The sequence below is a fragment of the Triturus cristatus genome, chromosome 3_1 (genome assembly GCF_964204655.1).
Source record: "Triturus cristatus chromosome 3_1, aTriCri1.1, whole genome shotgun sequence".
NCBI lineage: Eukaryota > Metazoa > Chordata > Amphibia > Caudata > Salamandridae > Triturus > Triturus cristatus.
Window position 1 is genome coordinate 1,157,701,816 of NC_140583.1, and position 22,281 is coordinate 1,157,724,096.

General features: G+C 48.1%; 1 protein-coding gene across 4 annotated transcripts in view; it reads left to right on the plus strand.

The window, feature by feature from the left end:
* Positions 1–13,213, plus strand: part of FEZ1 (fasciculation and elongation protein zeta 1) — a 493,775-nt gene extending 480,562 nt beyond the window's left edge. For all 4 annotated transcript variants that reach the window (XM_085646026.1, XM_085646027.1, XM_085646028.1 and 1 more), the window contains one exon: positions 12,852–13,213. In XM_085646026.1, coding sequence (XP_085502152.1) covers positions 12,852–12,868 — 17 coding nt within the window. In that variant the 3' untranslated portion in view covers positions 12,869–13,213. The remainder of the gene's footprint in view (positions 1–12,851) is intronic.
* Positions 13,214–22,281: the final 9,068 nt, after the last annotated feature.

A 22,281-nucleotide genomic window follows, 5' to 3' on the forward strand; every position in this document is an offset into this window, starting at 1 on the left:
TGCTAAGGTTTTATCTGTTAACCTGAAGCTACAGAATTTTGTAAATCCTTACATGCAGCCTTTGAATAACTTAGTAAGAGCTGAATGTGACAAAAAAGTACAGCTCAAAAAAATGAAAGGGAAATTAGTCTTGGTTTCATTCATTTGAAGGATGGTTGGTTGAGCAAGTTGTGAGCACTAAACACAGATTTCTGTCTGGTACTGGTATTCTGCAAGAATTCAGGGTTTTTGGACAAGTAACCTATGAACTGTTCTCTCATATTGGGAAACGTCTTTGAGCTTTTCCTGACGTTATCAACTCGTAACAAACAAAATGTACCTAAGCCATTAATGAATCCAATTTAGTTGGAAAGCTTGTTGGCATAGATTTCAGGCAAATTTATAGGATACATACTATAGATGAAGTTTTAAGAACAAAGGCTCTTCTGTGTGGTACAAGAGGACAAAGAAAGTCCATGCGTGGTCCTATAAATGGAGATATGCTTCAATGGAGGAGACATGTAGGTGGGATACAGTAGATATTTGAAGATTTGAAGAATCAGGTTAATCATTTCAGCAAACCTTTGACCACACAGGTTCCTTTTATTATTTGATCAATAGTGGTAATTCATAAGGCTGACTAAACCATCCAGGTGAAAGCCCTTCTTGGTTAACAGGGTGTTTGTTTTTCACGGTTTTTTATGGGCAGTGTCCAACCTTTCCTTCCTTCCATTCCTCTTCCAATTGTTTTCGTTTTTAACCTGTTTGTAAGTAAGGCCCCACGTGCACCACCAATCTCTTGGATGCCTCAGCTTATCACCCTTGTGCTCTCTTCCTGCCCTAAATGTAATTGTTTTTTTCTGAGGCTAGTTTGCAGATGATGCCTCAATTTCCAAACTTGTTTTCATTTATGAGTCCTCGAGCACCTTCCCCACTCACTCCTTTTCTTTTTAGGTCGAGCCTAGCGGCAGTGCGTATGCACTACTCTCTCTGCGAGGCATGCAGTAGTTGAGTATGCTGTGGAAGCCTCGCCTTCTCTCCGCCCATATTTTTGATTGGCTGGTGTCATTGTCCTTGGTAAATACTGGTTTCCGATTGATAATGAGGCTTGTTAGTCCCTCCTTGTTACGCCCTGTCGCCATTTGTTACCTCTCATGAGGACTGGATCTTTTACTTGTGGCGTTACACGGTCTCTTTCATAAGTCGGTAAGCACAATTTATTTTTATTTGCAGCGCGGTCTGCTTTCACTTTAGCGGCCACGCTTGTTTATTAAATTAATTTGCCGCGCGGGGCGAAAAGGAGCGTTTCTACTCACTAATCTAACAAGCATTTGCAATGCAATAGGTCTCGCATTTACGCGAGTTTGAGCCATTGACATTGCAAATAACAATGCCTTTTATTTTTGTTTTCGTTTTTAAAACATAAATAAAAGGCATTGTCATTTACAATGCCAATAGCTTAAACTCATGTAAATACCAGACCTATTGCATTGCAAATGCTTGTGTTTTTTTTAAGCAGCACGGCCGCCACGTAACACGGGTGCCTGCTTTCAATCACTTTAACCCGGCATTATCTTGTATCTTTTTCAACACCTCCCCCCCCCAAGTAAAATGGAATTAGAAAGGATTAGCAAATTAAGTCATGTGAATTCCAGGTAGCACATAATCGTGTTCTAATGGGCTGAAGATGACAACAGCACATTTGTGTTATGTCATCTGTACTAAAGCCACCTGACGGGTTGTTTTCAAAAGCCTGTTTCATTAACTACAACACCACTGCTACCAGTACCACCACTACCTCCAGTACCACTACTACCAGTACCACCACCACCACCAGTACCACCACCATCATTATCAGTATCACCACCACCACCACTACCAGTACCACCACCACTACCACCACCACCACTACGACCACCACTACCACCACCAATACCACCACTACCATCACCAGTACCACCACCAGTACCCCAAGTACCATCACCAGAACCACCACCACCAGTATCACCACCACCAGTACCACCAACACCAGTACCACCATCACCACCACCAGTACCACCACCACCAGTACCAACAAGTACCAGTACTACCACCACCAGTATCACCACCACCAGTACTACCACCACCACCACTGGTACCACCACCAATACCCCCAGTACCAGTACCACCACCAATACCACCACCAATACCACAATACCACCACCACCAGTACTACCGGTACCATCACCAGTGCCACCACCACCAGTACCACAACCACCACCAATACCACCACCACCAGTACCACCACCACCAGTTCCAGTACCACCACCACCAGTACCAGCACCACCAGTAGAACCACCAGTACCACCACCAATGGCACAAGTACCAATACCACCAGTACCAGTACCACCACCCAATACCACCAGTACCACCACCAATACCACCAGTATCTGTACCACCACCAATACCACAACTACCACTACCACCAGTACCACTACCAGTACCACCAGTATCACCACTACCAGTACCACCAGTACCACCACCACTACAACCAGTACCACCACCACCAGTACCACCACTACCAGTACCACCACCACTACCACCACCACCTCCATCACCATCACCAGTACCACGACCACCAGTACCACCACCAGTACCACCACCACTACCAGTACCACCACCATCAGTACCACCAGTACCACCACCAACAGTACCACCACCACCAGTACCACCACCACTACCACCACTATCGGTACTACCACCACCACTATGACCATCACCATCAGTACCAGTACCCCCAGTACCACCACCACTACCACTAGTACCACCACCACCACCAGTACCATCACCACTACCAGTACCACCACCACTACCACCACTAGTAGTACCACCACTGGCCGCACCACCACTACCAGTACCACCACCACTATCAGTACCACCACTACGACCACCACCAGTACCACCAATACCACCACTACCACGAGTACCACCACCAGTACCACCATCACCAGTACCACCACCACCAGTACCAGTACCCCAAGTACCACCACCAGTACCACCACCAGTACCACCACCACCAGAATCACCACTACCAGTACCACCAACACCAGTACCACCACCAGTACCAACAAGTACCAGTACTACCACCACCAGTACCGCCACCACCACCAGTACCACCACCACTACCACCACTATTGGTACCACCACCACTACGACCACCAGTACCACCACCACCAGTACCACCACCAATACCACCACTACCACCAGTACCACCACCAGTACCATCATCACCAATACCACCAGTACCCCAAGTACCACCACCACCAGTACCACACCACCACCACCACTTCCAGTATCACCACCACCACCACCAGCACCACCACCACTACCAGTACCACCACTACCACGAGTACCACCACCAGTACCACCATCACCAGTACCAGTACCCCAAGTACCACCACCAGTACCACCACCAGTACCACCAGAATCACCACTACCAGTACCACCAACACCAGTACCACCACCAGTACTACCACCACCAGTACCGCCACCACCACCAGTACCACCACCACTACCACCACTATTGGTACCACCACCACTACGACCACCAGTACCACCACCACCAGTACCACCACCAATACCACCACTACCACCAGTACCACCACCAGTACCATCATCACCAGTACCACCAGTACCCCAAGTACCACCACCACCAGTACCACACCACCACCACCACTACCAGTATCACCACCAGCACCACCACCACTACCAGTACCACCACTACCACCAGTACCACCACCAGTACCACCACCAACACCAGTACCACCACCACCAGTACCAACAAGTACCAGTACTACCACCCCCAGTACTGCCACCACCACCAGTACCACCACCACTACCACCACTATCGGTACCACCACCACCAGTACCACCACCAGTGCCACCAGTACCACCACCGGTACCACCAGCAATATCCCCAGTACCAGTACCACCATCACTACCACCACCAGTACCACCGCCACCAGTACCAGTGCCACCAGTACCACCACAACCTGTACCACCGCCAGCAGTACCAGTGCCACCAGTACCACCGCCACCAGTACTACCACCACCAGTACCACCACCACCACCACCACCACCAGTAACACCATCACCAGTACCAGCACCACCAGTACCAGTACCACCACCACTAGTACCACCATTAGCAGTACCACCACTACCAGTACCACCACCACCAGTACCACTACCACCACCACCAGTACCAGTATCCCAAGTACCACCACCGCCTCCCCCCCCCAAAGTAAAATGGAATTAGAAAGGATTAGCAAATTAAGTCATGTGAATTCCAGGTAGCACATAATCGTGTTCTAATGGGCTGAAGATGACAACAGCACATCCGTGTTACGTCATCTGTACTAAAGCCACCTGACGGGTTGTTTTCAAAAGACTGTTTCATTAACTACAACACCACCGCTACCAGTACTACCACTACCACCAGTACCACCACCACCACCAGTACCACCATTACCAGTATCAACACCACCACCACTACCGGTACCACCACCACTACCGGTACCACCAGTACCCCCACCACTACCAGTACCACCACCACTACTAGTACCACCACCACTACCACCACCACCACTACCACCAGTACCACCACCAGTACCACCATCAGTACCAGTACCCCAAGTACCACCACCAGTATCATCACCACCAGTAACACCACCACCAGTACCACCACCAGTACCAAGTACCAGTACTACCACCACCAGTATCACCACCACCAGTACTACCAGTACCACCACCAGTACCACCACCGGTACCACCACCAATACCCCCAGTACCACTACCACCACCAATACCACCAATACCACCACCAGTACCACCAATACCAGTGCCACTAGTACCACCACCAGTACCACCACCAGTGCCACCACAACCACCCCCAGTACCACCACCACCAGTACCACCACCACCACCAGTACCAGTACCACCACTACTCTCACCAGTACCACCACTACCAATGCCACCACCACTATCAGTACAACCACTACCAGTACCACCACCAACAATACCTCCACCACCACCAGTACCACCACCACCAGTAACACCAACACCAGTACCACCACCAGTACCATCACCACCAGTACCAACAAGTACCAATACTACCACCACCAGTACCACCACCACCACCACCAGTACCACCACAGGCACCACCACCAATACCACCAGTACCACTGCCACCAATACCACTGCCACCAGTACCACCGCCACCAGTACCACCGCCACCAGTACCACCACCAGTACCAGTACCAGTACCACAACCAGTACCAACACCACCAGTACCACCACCAGTGCCACCATGACTAGTACCACCAGTACTAGAACCACCAGTACCACCACAAATAGTACCAGTACCACCACCACCACCACTAGTACCAGAACCACCAGTACCACCACCAATACAAACAGTACCAGTGCAACCACCAGTACCACCACCAATAGCAGAAGTGCCATCACCAATACCACCGCCAGCAGTACTAGTACCACTACCACCACTACCTGTACTAGTACCACCAGTATCAGTACCACCAGTACCAGTACTACTAACACCACTACCAGTACCACCACCACCTCCAGTACCACCACCACCAGTACCACCACTACCGGTACCAACAAGTACCAGTACTACCACCACCAGTACTGCCACCATCACCAGTACCACCACCGGTATCACCACCAATATCCTCAATACCAGTACCACCACCACTACCACCACCACCACCAGTACCACCGCCAGCAGTACCAGTGCCACCAGTACCACCAGTACCACCATCAGTACTACCACCACCACCAGTACCACCACCACCAGTACCACCACCAATGCCACCAGTACTACCAGCGGTACCAGTAACACCACCAATAGCACAAGTACCATCACCAATACCTCCAGTACCACCACCCAATACCACCAGTATCAGTGCCACCACCAGTACCACCACCACCACCACCACCAGTACCAACAAGTACCAGTACTACCACCACCAGTACCGCCACCACCACCAGTACCACCACCACTATCGGTACCACCAATACCACCAGTACCATCATCACCAGTACCACCACTACCACGAGTACCACCATCACCAGTACCAGTACCACCACCACCAGTACCACCACCACCAGTACCACCACCAGTACCACCACCAGTACCACCATCATCACCGTGAACCACCACCACCAGTATCAACAAGTACCAGTACCACCACCACTAGTACCACCATTAGCAGTACCACCACTACCAGTACCACCACCACCAGTACCACTACCACCACCACCAGTACCAGTATCTCAAGTACCACCACCGCCTCCCCCCCCAAAGTAAAATGGAATTAGAAAGGATTAGCAAATTAAATCATGTGAATTCCAGGTAGCACATAATCGTTTTCTAATGGGCTGAAGATGACAACAGCACATCTGTGTTACGTCATCTGTACTAAAGCCACCTGACGGGTTGTTTTCAAAAGACTGTTTAATTAACTACAACACCACCACTACCAGTACTACCACTACCATCAGTACCACCACCACCACCAGTACCACCATTACCAGTATCAACACCACCACCACTACCGGTACCACCACCAGTACCACCACCACTACCAGTACCACCACCACTACTAGTACCACCACCACTACCACCACCACCACTACCACCAGTACCACCACCAGTAACACCATCAGTACCAGTACCCCAAGTACCACCACCAGTATCATCACCACCAGTAACACCACCACCAGTACCACCACCAGTACCAAGTACCAGTACTACCACCACCAGTATCACCACCACCAGTACTACCAGTACCACCACCAGTACCACCACCGGTACCACCACCAATACCCCCAGTACCACTACCACCACCAATACCACCACTACCACCACCAGTACCACCAGTACCAGTGCCACTAGTACCACCACCAGTACCACCACCAGTACCACCACCAGTGCCACCACAACCACCACCAGTGCCACCACAACCACCACCAGTACCACCAGCACCACCACCAGTACCACCACCAGTACCAGTACCACCACTACTCTCACCAGTACCACCACTACCAATGCCACCACCACTATCAGTACAACCACTACCAGTACCACCACCAACAATACCTCCACCACCACCAGTACCACCACCACCAGTAACACCAACACCAGTACCACCACCAGTACCATCACCACCAGTACCAACAAGTACCAATACTACCACCACCAGTACCACCACCACCACCACCACAGGTACCACCACCAATACCACCAGTACCACTGCCACCAATACCACTGCCACCAGTACCACCGCCACCAGTACCACCGCCACCAGTACCACCACCAGTACCAGTACCACCACCACCAGTACCAGTACCACAACCAGTACCAACACCACCAGTACCACCACCAGTGCCACCATCACCAGTACCACCACCACCAGTACCAGAACCACCAGTACCACCACAAATAGTACCAGTACCACCACCACCACCACCAGTACCAGAACCACCAGTACCACCACCAATACAAACAGTACCAGTGCAACCACCAGTACCACCACCAATAGCAGAAGTGCCATCACCAATACCACCGCCAGCAGTACTAGTACCACTACCACCACTACCTGTACTAGTACCACCAGTATCAGTACCACCAGTACCAGTACTACTAACACCACTACCAGTACCACCACCACCAGTACCACCTCCAGTACCACCACCACCAGTACCACCACCACCGGTACCAACAAGTACCAGTACTACCACCACCAGTACTGCCACCATCACCAGTACCACCACCGGTATCACCACCAATATCCCCAATACCACCGGTACCAGTAATACCACCAATAGCACAAGTACCATCACCAATACCTCCAGTACCACCACCCAATACCACCAGTATCAGTGCCACCACCAGTACCACCACCACCAGTACACCACCACCAGTACCAACAAGTACCAGTACTACCACCACCAGTACCGCCACCACCACCAGTACCACCACCACTACCACCACTATCGGTACCACCAATACCACCAGTACCATCATCACCAGTACCACCACTACCATGAGTACCACCCTCACCAGTACCAGTACCACCACCACCAGTACCACCACCACCAGTACCACCACCAGTACCACCACCAGTACCACCATCATCATCGTGAACCACCACCACCAGTATCAACAAGTACCAGTACTACCACCACCAGTACCTCCACCAGTACCACCAGTACCACCAGTACCACCAACAAATCCCCAGTACCACTACCACCACCACTACCATACCACCACCACCACCACCACTACCAGTACCACCAGCACCACCACCACTACCAGTACCACCAGTACCACCACCACCAGTACCACCACCACCACTACCACGAGTACCACCATCACCAGTACCAGTACCCCAAGTACCACCAGTACCACCACCACCAGTACCACCACCAGTACCACCACCACCACCACCATCACCAGTACCACCAGTACCACCAACAAATCCCCAGTACCACCACCACTAGTACCAGTGCCACCAGTACCACCTATACCACCACCACCAGTACCACCACCACCACCAGTACCTGAACCACCAGTACCACCACCAATGCCACCAGTACAACCACCAGTACCACTACCACCACCAATAGCACAAGTACCATCACCAATACCACCAGTACCATTACCACCACCCAATACCACTAGTACCAGTACTACCAGTACCACCAGTACCACTACCACCTCCACTACTACCAGTACCACCACTACTCTCACCACTACCAGTACCACCACTACCAGTGCCACCACCACTACCACCAGCACAACCACCACCAGTACCACCACCAGTACCACGACCACCAGTACCACCACCAGTACCACGACCACCAGTACCACCACTACCAGTACCACCACCACCAGTACCACCACCAGTATTACCACCTCCACCACCAGTACCACCAGTATCACCACCACCACCAGTACCACACCACCAGTACCAGAACCACCAGTACCACCACCATTGCCACCAGTACCAGTACAACCAACAGTACAAGTATTACCACCACTACCAGTACCACCACCAGCACTACCATCGCCGGTACCATCACCACCAGTATCACCACCAGTACCGCCACCAGTTCCACACCACCAGTATCAGTACCACCACCAATACCACAGCTACCACCACCAGTACCACCACCACCATTACCCCCTCCACCACCAGTACCACCACCACCAGTACCACCACCACCAGTACCAGTACCACACCACCAGTACCAGAACCACCAGTACCACCACCAATGCCACCAGTACCAGTACAACCACCAGTACTACCACCAATAGCACAAGTACCATCACCAATACCACCAGTACCATTACCACCACCCAATACCACCAGTACCAGTACTACCAGTACCACCAGGACCAGTACCACCACTACTCTCACCACTGCTACCAGTACCACCACTACTCTCACCACTACCAGTACCACCACTACCAGTGCCACCACCACTATCACCACCAGTAACACTACCACCACCACCAGTACCACCATAACCAGTACCAGCACCATCAGTACCACTACCAGTACCACCACCACTAGCACCACCATTAGCAGTACCACCATCACCAGTACCACCACCACCAGTACCAGTATCCCAAGTGCCACAACCGCCTCCCCCCCAAAGTAAAATGGAATTAGAAAGGATTAGCGAATTAAGTCATGTGAATTCCAGGTAGCACATAATCGTGTTCCAATGGGCTGAAGATGACAACAGCACATCTGTGTTACGTCATCTGTACTAAAGCCACCTGACGGGTTGTTTTCAAAAGACTGTTTCATTATCTACAACACCACCGCTACCAGTACTACCACTACCACCAGTACCACTACTACCAGTACCACCACCAGTGCCACCGTTACCAGTATCAACACCACTACCAGTACCACCACCACTACCGGTACCACCACTACCAGTACCACCACCACTACCAGAACCACCACCACTACTAGTACCACCACCACTACCACCACCACTACCACCACCAACACTACCACCACTACCACCAGTACCACCACCAGTACCACCACCAGTACCAGTACCCCAAGTACCACCACCATCACCAGTATCATCTCCACCAGTACCACCACCGGTACCACCACCAATACCTCGAGTACCACTACCACCACCAATACCACCACTACCACCACCGGTACCACCACCACCAGTACCACTGCCACCAGTACCAGTGCCACCAGTACCACCACCAGTACCACCACCACCACCAGTACCACCACCACTATCAGTACAACCACCACCACTACCAGTACCACCACCACCAATACCTCCACCACCACCAGTACCACCACCACCAGTATCACCACCCCAGTACCACCACCATCAACACCAGTACCATCACCACCAGTACCAACAAGTACCAATACTACCACCACCAACCAGACCACCACAGGTACAACCACCAATCCCACCAGTACCACTGCCACCAATACCACTGCCACCAGTACCACCGCCACCAGTACCACCGCCACCAGTACCACCACCACCAGTACCACCACCAATACAACCAGTACCAGTGCAACCACCAGTACCACCACCAATAGCAGAAGTGCCATCACCAATACCACCGCCAGCATTACTAGTACCACTACCACCAGTACCTGTACTAGTACCACCAGTACTACTTACACCACTACCAGTACCACTAACACCACCACTACTACCAGTACCCACACCACTACCAGTACCACCACAACTCTCACCACTACCAGTGCCACCACTACCAATGCCACCACCACTATCAGTACAACCACCACCACTACCTCCACCACCAGTACCACCACCACCAGTACCACCACCCCCGGTACCACCACCCCCAGTACCATCACCACCCCCAGTACCATCACCAGTACCATCACCACCACCAGTACCACAACCACCAGTACCACCACTACCAGTACCACCACCACCAGTACCTCCACCACCAGTACCACCACCACCAGTACCACCACCCCCAGTACCACCACCCCCAGTACCATCACCACTCCCAGTACCATCACCATCACCAGTACCACAACCACCAGTACCACCACTACCAGTACCACCACCAGTACCACCACCACCAGTACTACCACCACCAGTACCACCACCACTACATCACCACTACCACCACCAGTACCACCACCAGTACCACCACCACAAGTACCAACACCAGTACCACCATCAACAGTACCACCACCACTACCAGTACTACCACCACCACTACCAGTACCACCACCATCACCAGTACCACCACCAGTACCACTACCACCATCACCACCACCACTAGTACCACCAGTACCAGGACCACCAGGACAACCACCAGTACCACCACCAGTAGCACAACCACCAGTACCACCACCATTACCACCACCAGTACCACCATCAGTACCACCACCCCTACCACCACCACCCCTACCAGTACCACCCCCACCAGTACCACCACCACCAGTAGCAGTACCACAAATACCACCACCAATACCACCACCACTAATACCACCAGTACCACCACCAGTAGCAGTGCTACCACCAATATCACCACCACCAGTACCACTACCACCACCAGTACCACCACCACCAATACCACCACCTCAGCGCCTCTCACTGAGTAGTAATAGCAGGGGCACTGTACAAAGCTGGTGCTGCAGCCGAGATCATCCCTCCCTCCCTCCATGCATGCCATAAAGCACAGCCCACCCTTCACCAGGAGGTGAAGCCAGGGCCCTACTACACCTGGAGTGTTTATTAGGCCAAAGATAGCAGTGACATTACGCAATGCCACACTGCACACTCAAATCACGTAGAGGGCAGGAAATAGCCCCCCCCCACTCTTCCTCCTGAGCCACGACAGTGTAATCACAGTGCTAAAGGTGTTGGAGCGCTTTGTTAGTGTTTATAGCTCAGATCATATGTAACACTCACTTCACACGTTGTGTCTGTGTAATTTACAACACTTACACATCTTCTTCACTGCACTATTTATCACTACTTTGAAGACATCGCAGGCCGGTCTCTTCCTCTGATATTTACAATCGAAAAAGCGGTCGAGAAGGCCCTTTATTGCAATGCAATAGGTGTCGCATTTGCAAGAGTTTAAGCTATTCGTATTGTAAATGACAATGCCTTTTATTTATGTTTTAAATCCCAAAACATAAATAAAAGACATTGTCATTAACAATGCCAATAGCTCAAACTTGCGTGAATGCGAGACCTATTGCATTGCAAATGCTTGTTTATCTTGCCTGTTGCTCTTGCGGTTGTTCACATTGCCCTGATGGGCCTCTGCAGCGCCCTCTGTCCGTGTCATAGCAGGCACAGACAATAGACCAATGTGGACTGTATTTTGTTCAATTAAAATCTTTAGCTTTTATATTTTATGTATTTGTTATTAAACTTCCTAATGGTTTAATACACTAGACCAACGATTCTATCGCATTCCAGTATTTTACTTTCATGGAATTTATTACAAATGCTTTTTTGCAAATGTTAGTTTTCCCCCTAAAAGGAGATCAATTTGGAAAGTCATGCTTTTGAGACAGTTTCAGGTAATTGAAAAAAAGTGGTAAACTTTAGTTTGCATTTCAAGTTCATCTGACTATGGTAGGACAAGAACACTTACATCATTTAGTTTTTGTCTATTACAGTAGATGTTTTGCCACAGGTGATGGGAATATCAGGGGTCTTCAGAAATTGTTGTTCTATTTTGAGGTCTGAGGTATAGAACACTTCACATCAACATGACCAACATACCTAACCAGTCTGTTCTCATTTCTTTCCAGTGCTTTGCCCCACCTAGCAGCTACTGCTGGAAAAGAAGACAGATTGAAAGAGATAATGAGGGAACTCTCGCGCTGTGCCATCGCCCGGACTGCATGCTACATTCTTAAGTCATTCATTTACAACTGTATGGCATTAACCCGAATTAAACCCGAGTACAAGCCAGGTGTCCATTTTCTGTTGGCTGATAGTCATAGTACCCAATGAGTGCATGAGTGAAAGACGGGCCTGCACAAGGGTTGCCCCTTTTTCCTTCTCAGCTGCCACTGCAAGACGATGGATGTTTCGCCAGATTCTATTCCCATCCCAACGTAAAATGGCCCACAACGTGAGACTAATTTTGAAATAAACGTACATTTAATTACACTTGTGTACAACTTCTTTGGGGAAGTGGATGTTTTTAAACATTTGAAAAGTTTAAGTTGACATTGACTTTTTCTTTACACTGGTCTTCTCAGTACGAGATGGTAAAAGCAAATCTTATTAAAGAATACAAGCACTGATCTATAACCCAACACTTAACTGCCAGAGACATAAGCAAGGACATGTGTTTGCAGTTATTCTGTAGTACATTTAAGCAGCCAATGGACATTTGTTTAGACACAAACAATGATATTGAATATGTTGCTGTGTTGTAATTTTAAGTTCTTGTCTTAAGTAAAGGTGGCAGTGACAAGTGTACGATTTAATTTATATTTGTGCAACACAATACAACGTTTGTTTGCTAAAAAAAACAGTTTTGTAATGCTTTTTTACCTCGTGTTCTGCAAAATCTTCAGTTATCTCTGCATTTCAAAGGTGGGCTGAGGGAATTATAGCATGTTTAATGCACATCAGAATCTTTGTGCTAAAATACCGAAAATATGAAACATATGACAATAAGAACATTCATGTCCTCTGCTTTCCTGGAGAGACCTGTGTGTCGTGGGGCACTGATTCGATTTCACATGACCGGATCAGCAAAAATCATTTGCTTCATCAACTGTGCATCACACCTGGTATGTAGCTCGTTCCTTCATAACTGACATAAATGAAATCTTAACCACGTCCATCAGCTTTTCTGCAGGCACAGAGTGGCAAGAGCTTATTAAGCTAATACCACTCTCTTACTATACCCGCAGTATTTCAAGAACAATTTATTGAATTAATCTCTGAATTTACCACAGAGATGCAGTGATCTTGAATGATATCAACCTCATGAATACACTATCTGCCCTCATTCAGTTTTGAGACTGCAGTCTCTCCCAACTGCTTAGAGTCCCCACCCATCATGTTGGTCCCCTTTAAGACATGCCAAGGGCTCGACCTGGTAATTTCCATACTCTTCAGGTAACCACCGATACCTGGCCAGGACCGATCATTTTTAATCACATTTATTTCCTCTATTATCCAGATAGTAAACTCAGAGAAAAAAAACTGGGGCCTCATTACTATGCCAGTTGGACCAGCTTCCACAGTCCTTTCGCAGGCGGACTGCCTGCCGCGGTCTCGTCGGAATCGAGCGGTCCAACCGCCAGATTACAATTCACGCATAGTGTACTCCGACCAACCACTGACAGTCTTTCTCCGACCACTGAATTGGCAGTTGGAAAAAAACAGCAGCCATAGGGTAGTGCAGGGATCTCCGACCGCCATCAGGATTCCAATGTGGGTTCCAAAGCCCTGACAGTGGCGGTTCAACCGACTGGCTTGAGTCATATGAAACAAAAGTTTTGGGATTCATTCTCACCTAATTCCACTTCTCCCCAGCAGTCTCCGCCATGGAGCCCTTTCTCCAGGTCCCACCTACACATGAGCAGCTGAACCCCGATGCCTATGACCCTGTATGGGCAGGAATCCAGGTGAGTTCTTCTGCGTACGTATCCCCATTGACTGGGCTGTGCACACCTTACTCCAGCAATGGGGTACATGGAGCAAAAGGCATTTTGTATGCACTTGCATAGACATATTCGTGGACATGTGCACCATTGCAGACGAGACCACTGCAGTAGCAGAGGTTGCATCGCGATACGGTGGGAGGAACTTTCCCGGACTTGGCAGTCGGAATCAGATTGCAGCCACGGTGGTCAGACGGTCAGTCCAACCGGCATCGTAATGAGGCCCTAAGTTACTCGTAGACCTAGGAATAGGATCAGGACTCAAGCCCTTTGCCAAATCCAGTAAACTAGAGTGCCCAATCCAAAGCTGCACTGACTGCAGTAGTTTTCTATTTCCACCGTAAATTCCATAGCCCCAGGATCTAGTCACTTCATGAAAGGAAAACGGCAAGCCAGCCCCCTAATTCACCTTACACTCTTAGACTCTCAACCAGACAAGCAGAACATATATGGTGCTCCTCATACACTGCTGATCTCAAATCAAATTTTAACAATTAGGTACTATTGCACAAACACGCGAGATCTACCGCTTGGAAGGAGTATTACTCCAACTGTACCATCTTGGCAGGGAGAAAACTGAAATAAATGTTGGTAGTTGTAATGGAGGTCAGACTCTGCTGGCCTTCCACCTACATTTCTTCTTCTCAAAAACTACGCAGATATCTGGCCGAATAAGTTACAGAAAAGAAGTCCCAGATCTGATATTATGTGGCTAAAGCCTCCATTCTGGTTCCTTCCAGCATTGCTCTTCAGGCATTGCTCTTCAGGCTGGGTTTTTGCCTCACTGGTCCTTTCATGTCTCCATGTTCCGTAAGCCTTGCTGCCTCCTTTGTCCTGGTGTTCTCATCCGTCCACATCATTTAGGAGAAGACACGGGGCTTCTACCAACAAAGTGTAAATCAGGCTCACAGAACCAATACCATTAACATTATTCATCATAAAATCCTAGGGCTAATAGACTGCATCAATAAGATAGTTACTCTCTCAAATTCCAACACTGGCCCGATGACTTAAAATCTGGCATTGTAAAATCACTCCTTAAAAGCTGAAATTAGACCCCCAGATACAGCCTAACAGGCCAATTTCATTGCGCTTTTCCCAGAACTCTCCAAAACCGTAGAAAGTGATGTTGCATTCCAAATATCATCCTATCTAGACGATAACTCTATCATAGATGATGAACTGACCAACTTCCAACCAAACAGAAGCACTGAATTAGCCATGACACCAGAGGTAGAAGAGCTTCATGCTACCGCTTACCAAAATTACACCAGTGCCTTGATGTTTAAAGTCCAGTCAGCAACCTTCAATACGGTCATCATGGTGCATTGATAAATATGCTCTCTTTCTGCGGTCCGTCAGGCAAGATTTTAGAACTGGTTTGCCTCTGTTTTTTTAGAGAACAGACTAAAAAAATATTCCACTTACCGTACACATCCAATCAGTGACCATCTGTATATCTCTTGGCTACGTTCTCTGCTCTCATTTGTTTAACATCTCATTTTTCAACTATCTTTGCTGTATGAGCAATTATTACATTTGCAAGACATTCTCAAAATCTTTCATTCATAAATGTTATTCTTCTCAATGATTACATCGCAGTTTTTTTCTGTTAAGTCTGGATATTTTTGCATTTGTTGATACTAAAACTATGAATCAACACAAAAGACTGTCTTTCTGTGGACTATTTCGCTTTGTTAGTTTTTTAATAGTCAATGTCTAGCATTCATGTTAAGGGGTGCCATCAGGCTTAAAAGGATATGGTGTAGAGGATGTCCCACAAGGAACCGTTACACATGGGTGCCCTTGGTGGTGATCTTGGCGCTACAAATTTATCAGGAGGAAATTGCTGCACGCCATGTATTTACACCGTCTTTGGAGCCAGTGAGCAAAACCCTCAGTTCTTGCAAAAACACATCTATGCAATAACATACTTAACCACGCAATCAAACTGAAACATTGAGGAGTATCTAAGCATTCCTTGTCTACACTAATTTTGTTCTAGATCACAATGTAAGCAAGATGTTCACTTTTGGTTATTGTTGGGGTATTTGAATATGCATATTTAGGTCCCGCGTCATAAAAGAGTAAGTTTTACATCTCTGCATGAATGTACTTCTATGGCTTTTTCAATTTACAAATAATCCCAGAAGAACTCCTTGGGCTGGAAAGCACACCAGTCACCAGGTACTTTTTTCTTTCCTTGTGCAAGGGTGGGGGATGCCCTGAAGGGACATGCCAATGCCCCCAACCCCGCCAAAAATGGGCACAGGCTTTCTACTCCCCTGAGGGGGCAGATATGGACAACAGATCCCGATCAGGGGGGGCAGAAAACTCACTAGACACCAGGGACTCTTTTTACTTTGTAAAGGGGTGGGGCTGCCAAGAATGGGCATGTTGATGCCCCCACCCCTCCAAATATATTGCTACTGTCTTTCTGCCACTAGCTGGGGTGCTGATGGTGGTTATTACACCCACTCTACCAACCCACAGGTGGAGGCAGAAAGCCCACTAGAAGTGACGGCTCGCAGATGGAGTGCTGCTTGCAGTGAGGCGGGGGAGGGCCAGGGTTGGGGGTGGGGCGGTGGCAAAATTTAAGGATCCCTGCACTGGCACAGATTTCCTACCACTCAGCGTTCCATCTCGATCTCCTGATACAAATAATACCTCACTTGTGTGGGTGCATAAAGCAGTCAGCCTAAAAATGTATAAAACAACCTGCCCTTATGGACACGCTTTGGTTCCCCCTCAGTTTTTCATTTTATACGTTTTTAGGCTGACCCCACAAGCGAGGTATCATTTTTATCGGGAGACAGAGGGGAGCGCTGGATGGTGGGAAATTTGCGCCGGCACGCTGATCTATTACAGAATTTTGAGGAAAATTTGATTTTTTAGCTGAATTTGAAGTTTGCATGGGATTCAAGGTATGAAAACGTCAGGGGATCCACGCAAGCCATACCTCCTTGGACTCCCCTGGTGACTGGATTTCAGAAATATCTGATTTTGTTAGGTTTATCTAGATGGCTGCCAATGCCTGGAACAAAAACCCAGGTACCCCCTATCTATCACAACACAACCTGTTTTTGCAAAGGTGGCTCTTGCGTTTTTGTCCCGGGCTCGACGGCTATCCAGGGAAAAACCTACTAAGCCCAGACATTTCTGAAAACAAGAACCTAGGGGAGTCCGGGGAAGTGTGGCTTGCGTGGATCCCCCAACGTTTTCTTACCCAGAATCCCTAAAATTTTCCTCACATTTTTGTGTGGGAAAGCTGTATGATCACCGGGCCCTCTCAAATTTTCTACCATCCAGTGTTTCCCCAAGTCTCCTGATAAAAATGCTACCTCACTTGTGTGGGTGAGCAAAGTGCTCGTGACAGGGAGGGGCCTAAAACTGATTGTGGAGGCATCCAAATTGCCAATCAAAAAAACTACCTGGTTTTGCAAGGGGCACACCTGCGTATTTGGTCTTGGGCTCAGCAGACATCTAGGGAAACCTACCAAACCAAGACAGTTATGAAAACTACACATCCTGGGGAGTCCAGGGAGGTGTGACTGTTTGGGCACTAGGCCTACCCACACAAGAGAGGTACAATTTGTATTGGGGGACTTGGTGGAAAGCTAGAGGGGTGGAAATTTGTGGCTCTCAGCAGATTTAGAACTTTCCATCACATAAATGTGAGGAAAATGTGTTTCTTTTTGCAATGTTTGAAAGGGACTCTGGGTAACAGAACCTGGTAAGAGCCACACAAGTCACCCCAACGTGGATTCCCCTGGGTGTCTAGTTTTAAAACAATGTACAAGTTTCCCTAGGTGCCGGCTGAGCTAGGGTCCACAATCCACAGCTAGGCACATTACAAAAAAAGGGTCAGTTTTCACTGGAAAAATGTGATATGTCCATGTTGCGTCTTGGAATGTTTTCTGTCGCGGACAGTAGGCTTACCTAAGTGAGTTACCATTTTTCTCAGGAGACTTAGGGGAACACAGAATTGTAGAACAAGTGTTATTTCCAATTGACTTTCTATGCATTTCTGACTTTCAAAGTTAAGACAGTGTGTAAAAAAGAAGTCATTTTGAAAAATACCCTCAAATTCACATGCTAGTATGGGTGCCCACAAATTCGGAGATGTACGACTGCTTCTAAACTCCATATGTTGTTCCCATTTCAGAAATACATTTGATACCTATTTTTCACTCTTTATATTTGACCAAATGAATTGCTGTATACCCGATACACAATGAAGAGCCATTGCTAGGCGCAGCGGAGTAATTGGCTCTGGGTATTTCGGGTTCTTGGGGAACCTACAATTCCTATATATCCCAACAACCAGAAGGGTCAGCAGATGTAACAGTATATTGCTTTAAAAAATTCACCATACTTAGAATAAGTTACAGCTGAAAATGTAGGCACAAATGGCAGTTTTTTTCAACTCAATTTAAATATATTTTTATTTCGACTGTTACTTTCTCTAGGAAAATCTTGCTGAATTCAAAATGTTGTCTGCATTGTAGAAATGTATAGCTTTCCAGGATCCATTACTGGTTTCACACCAATTTCTACCACTAACTGGAAGGAGGTTGAAAGCACAAAAATAGTAAAAATAGGGTATGTCCCACTAAAATGCCAAAGCTGTGTAGAAAATTTTGATTTTCTGACAAAAGTCTACCTGTTCCTGATAGCAGGGAAGATGGTGATTTTAGCGCTGCAAACCCTTTGTTCATACCATTTGCAGGGGAAAAAACTGACGCTTTCTTCTGCAGCACTTTTATCCCATTTTTCTACAAAAACTTTAGCTGTATTTCAGCTAATTTCTCGGCCCCCTCCAGGGGAATCCACAAACCCTGAGTAGCGTTACAATCCCCAGGATGTTGAAAGAAAAACACTCAAATTTGGCATGTATTCCTTATGTGGAAAAAATGTTACGGGGCCTCAGCAGGAACTATGCCAAATAGCCCAAAAAAAGGCTTAGGGCGGGGAAATGGAGGCAGGAAGGCCTAGCAGCGACGGGGTTTAACTGGATTAGAGATCCCTTTTCAGACAGGTGCATTGAGTGACTGCCCCTGCCTGCAAGGGGACTTCTCGGGGGTCCATGGGACCCCCTTTCATCCCTCCAGAGGGCTGCTTTTAGGAGGCACACTGAAAGTGGCACTGTTATTGGCACCTCCTAAAAGCATATTTGCCCCTGCATCTACATTGGTAATATGGTGCAGAGGCAAAGAGATTCCCTCATTTGCATGGGGTCATGCCCCCATGCAAATAAGGGAATGTCCTGTAATGCTAGTGCTGGCACTACATGTGTGCCAGCGCTGTCTGCATTACAAAAGGAGCTGCACAGTGGTTTGCAGCCCCCTCTGTAATACCAAAGTCCCCAGAGGGTGTACAAAGTGGGTGCATACGACTATAACGCCCCCAGGGCACTTCTGTAATACGGCCCCTAGAAGGCTGCAGCAGAGGCAGGTTTCCAGATTAGAGGCAATGTCATGTGACACCCCCCCCCCCGCCCCCGGCTTTTAGTCCCATAATGTGGAACTCTGCCTAGCGCAGGTGAAATACATGGTTTATGCAAATACACTCTTTTTTCTTCTCTTCAGAGAAAACATTCTACCAGTGGAGAAAGCTACTCTGCCACATCCCAAAAAAAGCTGCCTGGGAAGTTTCTCCATAACATGGCTGAAATATATTTCTGACCATGTCATGGGTATGTAGGAATCGGATTAGAGTTTGTGAATGTTGACCAAATAAGTTGTTGTGGATGCTCACAAACTTACTAAGCTAACTACACTAGATAACATCTTACCACCTGTTGTGTGGGATTTTCAACTGTGGATTTCTCTACACTTCTGCAGAGAAATCCACATTAGATACATGTTTGCCTGCCTGGAGTCTTTTTTTGTGAATTTCTTGAAGGCATGAATGGAGATATATTTCAGGTGTAAATGTACATTTATGGCCAAAAATACCATTGTGACTCGCACTTCAATAGTAAAACATGTCATACTTTCATATTGCAACCCAGAGTAGGCTCCCTATGTCCACAAGAGTATGTGCAGTTTTTTTTAAAACGCACTTTATTGATTTTGAATTTACAGGTATAACATGCTCTTACTATAGCCTTATTACAAATCCCTTTTCAGGCATTTATGCAACGTTTGCATTATTCGTCGATAAGACAAATCGATTGACAGGGTTAAGACAGTAGGCAACCATCCGCATTTCTACAAAGAGAGAAAACCGTCTCAGACAAGAAGATTAAACAAGCCCTTTCTCCCTCCCTCCCGAAAGTAGCTTGAGTGTTCCATTTTGGTTAAGGGTGTAAACAGTGGAGGGCGTGTAAAGGGCCTCAGTCTGGAAGCACATGAGTATGTGCCTAATGTTCTTGACAGTTAGGTGGGAAGAGTGCATATCTACTGTTTATGTTGAACATATTAAAGAATACATCTGTGATCTCAACACATCATATAAAAATACAAGCAATGCAGAAAGGAAGGTAAACACGTCTGGAAATCATTTGTTTGCCACAATTTACCTGACATTCCTGCCACTTGCTCGCCTTCTGCTGGTTACAAGTTCCTTGTGCTGCCCTCGTAGTCTGCTTACTGGAAAGCAGTACCATCTTTCGTCACACTCTGGTGGGACTCGGTGTCCCAGGGTGCAACACTGGTAACTCACCACAACTACTGAGGGGTAGGCGTGTCCACTGCGCTTTAAAGCACAGCCTCGATCCCCGCGGTGCGGGATGCACCCAGGCCGCGCCCGGCCCAAGGGCGGGCCCATCCTTGCCCGTCATCGCCTGGAGGAGACTGGGCTGGGCCACCCTTATAACAACGGCTGTACGGGGTTTCACTGCTTAACTCATGCTGCACATTACTTACAGGTATTGTGGCACCTCTACACTGCCTGTATTCCATTGTTTGCATACTTTGTGTTGCTGATCCTGGGTCCTAATAATGAGCAAGCGTATGGGAGTTGCGGGGACACTAGATGATTTTATCATTAGGGCATAATCTATGCTCTCACATGAGATTAAACTGACAGAGAGGCACCTTTCTCTTGACTCATTATTTTCTCAGAGACGTTCCTTTCTGGGTCCTACAACTGAGGGTGATGTTCCTCAAATACTATCGTCTGCTTCTGTTCAATGTCTCCCTGAACCCCCCTTTGCATCTGTAACTGACCAGGATGCCGTCACTGTGGATACATTGCCGGGGTCTGGTAGAGCCAAAAGACCCCGGACATCTAAATCCCATGCTGAGGCCAAGATGAAGGAGCCATTAGTAAAGTGAAGGGGGGGAGCGGGTACTAAAAAATCTTAACAACAGAAGTGTCCTCGGCGTGCAAATGGAGAAACTGTTTTTACTTGTTCCATCAGTACTCGGACCGAAGATGTATTTCCTGTTTTGTCTGGTCCCTTACACTGTGCCCCTGGGAATGAGGTTGACAATACCTTTGTGGAGGCTGCCAGCGATTCTGCCTCTGCGCGCCCTAAGGAACTTTCACATAACAGCCTTTCCTTGCTTCAAGGGCGTTTGGAACATATGGATACTGTCTTGACCAGATT